The sequence below is a fragment of the Porites lutea genome, chromosome 6 (assembly GCF_958299795.1).
Source record: "Porites lutea chromosome 6, jaPorLute2.1, whole genome shotgun sequence".
Lineage (NCBI taxonomy): Eukaryota > Metazoa > Cnidaria > Anthozoa > Scleractinia > Poritidae > Porites > Porites lutea.
In genome coordinates, this window is record NC_133206.1 from 4,715,466 (window position 1) to 4,725,584 (window position 10,119).

A 10,119-nucleotide genomic window follows, 5' to 3' on the forward strand; every position below is an offset into this window, starting at 1 on the left:
ACAATAAACTGTTATTGTTTTACCAAAGGCAGATCCAGACAATTAAGAAAGGAGTGGCTGGGACACTTTCCCACTTGTTGTTGTTTTGCCAATCTTAACCCATTTTTATTATTTTTAACCCTCTTTACCGTCGCCGTCGTCCTTGCTCCCTTATTGGCCAAGGAGGGAAAAAAAAATAAAGAGGGCGTATTTGTTTTGTATCAAATCCTGCCTTTCCTATTTTTTGACACAACACCCTTCACATGAAAGGAACTCCCGAGGAGCCTTCTGTGTATAAAAATGATGGCCTTCACGCGCACTCGTCACATTTAATTTCAAGTAGCCTTCTGTTAGATCTAGATATCATGGCCACAAAGGAGAAAATTCTTGCTCAACAAGGAACGCCCAAAGGGCAGTCATCAAGTCGATGTGATCATTTCGCTAACACACAGCAACATCAACCGCTGCCAAAGGATACAAGAGAGAGAGGCAACCACAGCAAGTCCTGTGATAGCTACTTTAACAGCGAACTTGCGACCAAGTTCTTGAGTGATCCTCGAGTGGTGACTGAAAATGCCATAAAACTTACTCCAGATGAGATGCACGCAATTTACTTGGACATCTTCAAACCTCTGGACTTCTTCGAAATGTTTTACGAAAGACTGAAAGCTCAAGAAAAGGAAAAAGAGAAAGAGGAACTGGATGAAGAGCGAATCCGGTGACCGAGTATGCTGTAAACTGTGACACTTCACATGGAACTTTAAATCTACAAAAATAAATACCGTTTCGGAAATAAACAGAGCCAAAAACGGAAGGAAACGCATAAACGTACCCACTTTATACTTCATATAAGGGATACAGGAAGATTTAATTTAGTAAATCCCAAAGGTTTAATTAATATTTATTTATTTATCAGTTTAAATAAATATACACCTTACCGTACGGTCAACATTACTGAGATTGTAAATTAATTTGACAGAATATTTATAAGAAAGAAAAACGAGTTAATAATTACCAATTTATAAATTTACCCAGTCAATGATGTATTAATTGCTGTATTGTACGTTTTTCTTCACCCTTGTCTCGCTTGTAAACATTTCAATGTCTTTTCGTATAAATCTCGGACAATGCCTTACATAAGAATTTACTCTCCTATCACTATTTAGTTAAGCTAAGTTTGAACCCTTTCCAAGTTAGGAATACAGTTTTAACCCTTAGTCAGCCTAATTTTTTTGCTGATCGAAAATTAGAGTAAAACGAAATAATTTAAACTTCATTCACTTTCCACTTCGTAACTGGATAACAGTGCTTGGAAATAATATCCGTACTTATGAAAGGGGACAACATGCCAGATGTATACCTATGAGTTGTTCTGTGTTGTTCAAGTTGCGTAACCGTTTTAAAAGCATGTCAAAACTGAACTACTGATGTGTTCACGTTACAGTTCTCAAGAAATAAACCTTACTTGCTTGTACGTTCTTTTTTTGTACACCATATTTAATCGGTCTTGATCAGGTCTTGGTGAAATAAAGAGTGCACGCAGGCATGTTAATTTCCAATGTTGAAAGATATTTCTCACTTCGAAGTTTTATCTACACACCAAGTGAGTTTTCTATTCTATCCTCTAGAAGATGCACAATGCCTCCAAAACATATTATTTTTTAAATTTTAAAATAACGGTTAATCATACCATTTTTAAACTTCAAAGTAGGTAAATTTAGAACGTTTTGCGCTCATAATGTTGTTTTTGTTCTGCGAGAAGAGCAAGACCATGTAAAAGTTAGCGATATGTACGCGCGTGTAAAAAGTAACCTGTGCCTCCGTCCATTCCCGTGCAAAAAAATGTGTACAACAAAAACTATGATAATAATTAATTAGTTTTTAACGAGTTTTCTAAAAATGTGGATATTGTCTGGGCTTTTTTCAGTTTTCATTTTTTCTTCTGTCACGTGTTATCATCGGTGAGCGCGTCATTAAAGGAACACAAGGCTTGGGCAGTTTTGGTCGGATTTATCACACGACCGAAAACGGTGTTTTATATTAGCAAGTAAAATGTAAAACACTTGTGATTTCAGTCAGGGAGCAAATCTTATAGTAAAAAGTTAAAATTATTTTTTTCTGACATCGTGTTTAGTGCTGGCACTGCAAAATGCGTTCGCATCAGAATGACGTACTGATCCTGCGCATGCTGGCAGAAAAAAGTGCCATTTGCTCAAGAACAAAAGTTTGGATGGCTATCCGGAGGTTCCTTTTCGCACGCAGGTGAGTATTGTGAAAACGTAACCCCCACTGTCTCAGTACGACTAATCCATGCCCATAAAAATTGCATAGTAAAATAAAATGAATAACAATGAAGAATAAAAATGTCAATGACAACGTGTGTAATAAACGTATGAGATAAACAAAAGAAAAATACAGCAATGGCGAATATCCTTTGTAATCGACATTTTGTCTGAAATATGTCTTTCGCAATGAAAAGTATGTTTTCGTCAACAAACGGAAAATGGGTAATTGCGACCTAAATGGATATTTGCTGGCAAGTAAAGTTTAGCCTGTAAATGCTTCAAATATATAAAAAACAGCTATCAACAGGTGAAATGTACGTACACCATCATGCGAAGCGAGCTGCAAACATCAATCCTTGGAAAATACGCCCCTCTCCACCCCCCAAACAGAATTTTACTAAAAACTATTGCGGGCACTTCCAAAAAATCTTCATGTTTCAACTTTCGTTTTTGTAGCTTACAACAGGAAAGATCCGTAAATTAATGGTCTGGTAAAAATGAAAATATTACGAATTCCAGCGGTCTTTGGTAGCAATTTTCCTTTTTTCGAAGACCTTTCGAACCCCTGGTTTTTTTTCGAATTTTAAAAAAAATTTCGTATCGAGTAGGTTTGATTGAAAATAATACGCTCCAAATTTTAGGGCTGTGTCAGGAAAATTTAAAAAGTGAGAAAATGATGCATAAACTTTACTCTCCATGTTTTTAATTCAAACTGTTTTTCGAATTTACTGTTTGAAAATAATAGAGCGAGAACAAGTAGCAAATACGCAATCGACAATCTAAAGAGAGGGAGAAAGAAAGGGAGAAAAGAAACAAAGAAACAAAGGAAAAATGGAAAAAGGACGAGACGAAGTTTAAGCCTGATAAACCAGTTTTTCCGTTATTTCACTCAATCACCTCTACCTGTAGATATAACAAAACGATAAGCTACTTGTAATTCCTGTATCTGCAGTGTGACCTTTTTAAAGTGCTTGTAGCCGTTACCTTCGCTAGTTTTTATTAATAACTTTGAAATATAACGTCTTTCTCTTTTTCATTTCATGATGTTTGGCGGCACGTTTTAAGAGTTCTGGTATTTAATGTAACTCGACCCAGTTATTTTGTGAGGGTTACATCCTATTTTGAAGCTCTCTGGTATCCCCATCTTTACTTTGATCGTAAGTCTAACATATAGCATGGATAACATATAGACCAATCTATAATATAGCGTAAAATTTTTGGCGATCGGAGTAAATGTCACGTGGTTATAGTGCTACGCCTCTTTGGGGTCTGAGTCGAAATTCTGCTGTTGCTGGCATTTTTTCGTGAAAATCTCTCAGCTACATATAGTGGGCATTAGTGCCTTGCGTTGAACAAAGTTTTACCAAAATCGCAAAGACCCAATGCGAGAAATTCAGCGGTTTCCAAATTTAGGCCATAATTTATGTGAAAGTGATAAGGAAACTTTACACGATTATATCTAATAAACTATGAGATTTATCCCTTTATTTTTGGGATCTTTATAACAGATGGTCCTTGCAAGTCAGCAAAAAACTTCACGGCCTTGTAAATGCGCGCGATTTCGAGCAATGCAAACATATAGAAATTATAGTTTTAGCTATTTGTTGACGTTTGTCAGCGTTTTAGAGTCCTCCTCACGAAAAAAGCATTTTCTTAAAAATTCGTAGTTTTTTTTTCCTTCAAATTTTTTCAGGGCCACAATTGATTAACTAACTACCCGGATTCTGAATTTCATGGTCATTGAAAAACTGTGACATTATCTTCTATAATCCCAAACTTGAGTAAACATTGAAGATTTTTAGCGTTTTGGCTGAGTTTGTGCTTTGGGAGTTTTCTATTGTTTTGAGTAGTCTCTACAGTACCAATACCAAGGCATCCAAGCCTCGAGAATCCAATCAAGGACAGCCAGGTTGTACTTCCGTCTTTCCTCCTCAGAGAGTCCCCGTCCATCATTCGCTTTGTGCCAGTTCAAAATGATCTCAACAACTCGTGCTTCATTCTTGTGGTTGTTGTTCTGCAAGAACTTAAGGACACCAATGGAGAAAAATTTCTCGCAATCAGGAACAGACTGTTTTCTTTTTCCAGTAAGAGCCTCATAAATCATGCCACTATTTTCATCATGTAGAGCATCTCTGAAGTACTGCAGACCTATTGATGGGATTGTCCCTGCTCTAGCGCATGATGTTATGCGCTTCAGCACATGATTATGATCTTCACGCTCATGAAATGTCTCACCATTCACTTCATTTAACTCTGGGACATAGAGATGTTCTTTGAAGTTAACACCCAATGCACAGTAGTCATTTACTTTCTTGCGGTACAGGTAGGTGGCCATCAAAGACTTTAAACATTCAGTCTTATTTTCAGGCTTACCTTAAAGACAAGCAAATTAAAATAATACAACTTATTTAACAATTTTTACTAAGAAATTACTTGATACTATTACCTGGAACAAAGAAACAAATAAGTTAATAAATTATCGGCTGTCTATAGTAAATGTGTTGATCAACATACCAGGCTTTCATGGATGTGGATCATAGTTACATGGAAAGTGACTTCATCCCCAGAGCTGAAGGGCAAAGTTATTTCAATGCACACTCAAAAATCTGAGCATTTACTTTGGTGGCTTTGGGAAATAGTGCCAAGCTGGCAACCAACCTTTGCCATTAATAAACTACTGGGGGCTTATTAGTAACTTTATCATAACATACCAGGCTTCCATGGATGTGGATCATAGTTAAATGGAAAGTGAATTCGTCTAAGGAGCCGGAGGGCAGATGTAAAGGAAAGTCCATCGTCCATGAGAGATTTCAGCAGAACGACATCTTTGATTGGAACAGCTGGATGTGGCACTTGAGGTTCCACTGCCCCATCTTTGAGAGAAAGCAAGAATGTAAAGTTACATTCAAACTCTTTACCATTTAATTTGGTAGCTCCAAAAATATTTTTAAAAAACAGCATCTTGCTGGCCAGGATACTTTGCAATAAAATTCATGCTATGGGTTCTCTGTTGCTCAAAAGTGACATGGTGCAGAAGCAAGGTGTGAACATTGAAGAAAATAGGGCTTAAATGCATGGAAATCGATAATTTGTTTTCCTTAAATAATTTATAGCCATGTCTGTGATGTTTGAGAATATTCAGCCAAAATAATTATTGTTCTTTTACCATGACACTGTTGACTTGCAAACAGCCCATCAGAGAGCATAAAGTGTACAGAAACCATTAATTTTACCTTTATTCTTGGGTGTAAGATATCTTGCTATTCGACTAGCCGGAATGGATTTGGCCTTAGACTTTGCATCTGCCATCAGCTGAATTACTGAGACTGGTCTCTGGGAGCCCTTGGTCCTTAATGAGTTAAACTCTCCGTCAGTTACAAAACCTGATACATAAAATATATATAATCAGCGTGCAAAGAAAGTCATGTCCGATAGCCTGGGGCTAGTGGATATTGCTATCAGGATAGTGATGTTTGTTTTTTAACTTGCCAGAGGGACAAGTGCTGTTTTCTGGGAAAATTCAAATTACAGAAGGATTGTAATCAATCCTGCCAATCAAAAAGGGTTTTGGGGCTAATTGAGATGATTTGTGGGAAGATAATGCTAGCTGTAGCTTATAATGGAATTAAAAAATATATGTAAATGTATATATATATATATATATATATACATGAGACTGGTATATATATATATATATATATATATATATATATATATATATATATATATATATCTAGCCGGATTTATGAAAACCGTACCATCGGACACCAGCAGCCCACACACCTTAAACTGACTCAACTAAAGTAAATATGGCCAAGACACTCAGCTCTTACCCATGGTTCTCTTAAGTTGACTCTCTTCTTGGTTCCTGATTAGCAAAAGAAACATTCCAGTCCATCAAAAAGACACTCTGGACTTGTCCATACACTCTAGCTGCTTAAAGGCCCTGAATGACGGAGGACGCTTGAGACTTAAGCAAGTTCTAAGCAGAGAAATTCAAGGTTAAATCACCCCCCCCTGACTTCCTCCACCCCCCCCCCCAGCCTAGCACGTGCTTAAGGGGAATGCTTTCATTGGCCAATGGGCCTCAAACGTTACAAGAATTTGACATGACAAACCAAAGGCAGACATGAGCAGTGCACTGACTCTCCCAGACCAGGACTAACGGAAGGTACAACGCTTTTTCAGCATCCTACCCCCCTAGGGATTGACATGGAGGCCCCTTTCCAACCCATGGCGAGTTAGCTCAGGGACTGAACTTGTCAATGAGACCAACCAGGACAGCAAGCCCCCTATGTTTTTTCGCACCGCAGTGACCAGAAAGCTGGCGATCGCCAGCTTTCTGTGCGAATATTCTGGTCCATTTTGAGGTATGTTTTCAAAAATTCGGCTAGATATATATATATGTATATATATATATATATAATGTGGCAAAGAAAACAAACCCACAACTACCATCCCCAAGTTTTCCATTTCCAACTTAAGGTCGTCACGAAGTTGCCTAACTTTTGCATCTGTTATGCTCTTGAATGGCAGGGCTCTCACTGGAATGGCATAGGGCTTCATGTCCCTGCGTTCATCAGCCACCATGAAGATCATCAGATGCGTGGCCGCTTCCCTTTTTTTAGAGAACACATCTTTGGTGTACTGTGACAGACCTTTCCTTAATTGTGCTAAAGTTTGGGGAAGATTTCCTCTCTGATTAGCAGGCCCTAAACACTTGGAAATTATGCTGCTGCATCTGTTTTGCAAATTATGGTTCAACGATTTCAGGGTTTCATAAGCATTGACATCCCAAGCTAGAGCAAACAGGCTGCTCTCTGGGGTATTGCTTTGCTTCCTTTTTTTTCATAAATTTCCTTCGATTTCCTGAGACCTGATTGCAAAAACTCAGAATCATTTGTTAGTGTTTTCAACTCTTCCCTCAAGTCCTGGATAACAACTTGCAAGGGCTTTCGTTTTTCTAAACCAATCCCTTTAATAAAACTTATCAACTGCATGTATGTTTGGTGCAGTTGCTCCAGTTGCCCGTGTCCCAAGTCTACATCCCCAGACCACTCACGGCGCAAGGATTCCATAATACCGGACCTTATATCACAGGCATCGGCTTTAATCCACCAACGCCCATTAGGATTCCTCTGTTTTGCAGTCTTCAGTGCCTCTATCTACAGTTAATTACAGATGACAACAAATCATTCCAAGTAAAGAAATGTAACGTCTCTATTTGAAACTAAATATGTATACACATCATTAAGTGTAGGAAGAATTATGATGAAATGTACCCTGAGGTCTAGATGACATCCAGGTCCAAAGTCATGACAACATGGTATACAATACACTGTCAGACGTACTGACTGATTAATAACAATTATGGTCAATAATTAGACCTGTGCATAACATTACAGTTCTTCCTAAAACACACTGTCATGTTAATGTATCATATGTAGCCCTTAACATCTGTATATATTGCTTTAAAGTCTGCAACATTGCCAAAAATGGCAACTTTGATAAAGTGCAATGTCATTAATACAAAACTGAGCTTACCTGGATGCTTGTGTCCCTGGTGAAGCCTTTTTGTTGGATTCTCCTCTGAAGCTGTCTTGATGAGAGACCAACAACATTAACCTTGGCCTGCAAACAAAGTGGGCATGTTAAGGGGGCAATTATATCATTTTGTACTTATGGAAGAAGATTTCTCACATACCATGCATAATACTTTCTAGAACACCTTTTACATATATGCTTTAAATAATAACAATAAGGCAGAAATAAAATAAAATACAACCAACAGCCCTTGACATTGATCATAATCAGCCCACATAACCATATGATATCACCTTCAGTGGATCACGCTTTGCATGCTTGTGCTTCCTGGTTCTTGAAGGTCTAGCATTGTGGAGTTGCTCTATCTGGAGTGGTGAGTCAGAAGCTTGTTCAAGCTCTGCCATGTCACTAACACTCAACCCACTCCAAAGAGTAGATATTTCTGAGGATGGTTCTATGTCTTGAGTGCCAGTATTACACATTAGTTCTTCCAGACCTTCAGTTTCCCGGACTGCCTGGGACAATAAATCACCCATCTCGTCAAATGGTCTGTTGAAACTGGTTGATGTAGGCTCTTCTGATTCCTGGGTGATAACATTATGTAAACTTTGAGAAATCTGCGGCTCAAGGAAAGGTGGGACGTCTCCTTCCTCATCTGAGGAATCTCCATCATAACTCCACATTGGCCCTCGGTAGAGTTTGTCCCATTTGTGACCAAAGTGAGCAAACATTGTCGTCAACCATTCAGCATAGTGCTCACATGGGTGGAGGTTTGAAACATTATCTTTGGCAAAGAATTGGAGGTTGTGGTGGATGAGACCAAAAGGCATACGGTCAAGTGACATCCTTGGCCCACTTCCACCAGGTCTTGATTCACCAACACTCCTTGCAAGAAAGTAGAGAGTATTTTCCTTTCCAGCGACTTGTAGGTTTTTAAAGGAGCTTCCAGCCAATTGCAGAAAGTTTGCAGGTACATAACCATCATTGATGCCAACATCATGGGAAAGATGAATGCAAAAGAGGTAGGAGAGGAATTGTTCCCTCTGCAATCTGGTCATTTTTAGAAAACCATTCATCATAAGTTTAATCAAATCACCAGTAGAAAACTCTGGGGTAACATTCTTGAGAGGAGACTGGTTAAATATGGGTGATAGATTTCCTGACAGATTGCGCAGAGGGGATTTAATGGGTGTAGAAGTTGCTTTTCCAGCTGCTGCACTACTCTCTTCCTGTTGCCCTTCAAAGTAATCTATCTTGTAGAAGTCCTCTGCTTCCTCCAGTGTTCTAAACTGGTTCACAAGATGTCGCTGCACTTTGCGGCGACAAGCCATGCCTAAAAATACAACAAAAAATATCCATTATTGCAAATGGTAAAATGAAATATCAAAACTGTATCCACACTTGGCTAGGGTAGAGTAAATAGAATATACTCCGTATTAAAGAATCTAAACAAACATCCAGAGGAAATATTGTGAGATTCTTAAAAAGTGAAAAAAAAACTCACTAGTTCTCGTGGGTAAACCAGAGTATTGTGCAACTGCAGCACTACAGCTGTCCCAAAAATCCCAATTCTTGTGGGTGGGCCAAACAGATGCTCCATCAGGGTCATGATACAAAGCAATATATTGAATTCTTTGTCATCCCAAGGAATAGATGGTGAAACTGAGGTGTCCTGCAATGAATATTCAATTAAATTTAGGGAAAGTTCATTTAATATGACAAGGGGGGGGATGAAGATATTGAAACTCGAAGCTTGAAATTTTAGCAGCCCCCCTCGCTAGCGGTTCAATTTTTTAGGAGCCCCCTCCTTGGTAGTCGAAAAAATTTCAGAGCCCCCCCCCCCCCTCCTCCTTCAATTCCTTTGCTCCCCTGAAAAAAGATCGCTAGACTGTATTAAATATATTTACCGTTATTGTCTTCAATGGTTTATACTATGACAAACTTGAGATACAGTTGTGATACAATTTTCTAAAGCATTTTTGGGATGAACAAGAGTGTAATGTGGTTTCTCCACGTTGACTTCTCCTGGACTTTTGAGGAGGCTTATCAGGAGTATTTCCCGAAGGAGGGCCTAACGGCCGCTTGGATGACATATATACTACAAAAAATATCATATTTTTAAAGACGAATAAAAAGGGGAATGAGAAAAAGAATTCTACGCAGCTACGAAAGATCGACGAACGATCGATCGTGACCGCGCGAGTAACTTCATAATACTAAAGATGGCGTGAAATGGGAGTCACGATTCCCGCACATAGGTAAACTTCAAGTGGCATTTTGACCCTTAAAACGGCGGGGCCTGCTGGGGCCC

General features: G+C 38.7%; 1 protein-coding gene across 1 annotated transcript; it reads right to left on the reverse strand.

Annotated features, from left to right (window-relative positions):
• Window positions 1-3,550: 3,550 nt before the first annotated feature.
• Window positions 3,551-9,433, reverse strand: LOC140942250 (uncharacterized). The gene is made up of 8 exons (XM_073391211.1): window positions 9,313-9,433; window positions 8,102-9,141; window positions 7,809-7,895; window positions 7,353-7,429; window positions 6,710-6,882; window positions 5,498-5,647; window positions 4,976-5,137; window positions 3,551-4,637 (listed from the first exon to the last, which is right to left on the reverse strand). Exons 2-8 carry the CDS (start codon window positions 9,137-9,139, stop codon window positions 4,099-4,101), a joined length of 2,226 nt encoding a protein of 741 aa, XP_073247312.1. The 5' UTR covers window positions 9,140-9,141; window positions 9,313-9,433; the 3' UTR covers window positions 3,551-4,098.
• Window positions 9,434-10,119: the final 686 nt, after the last annotated feature.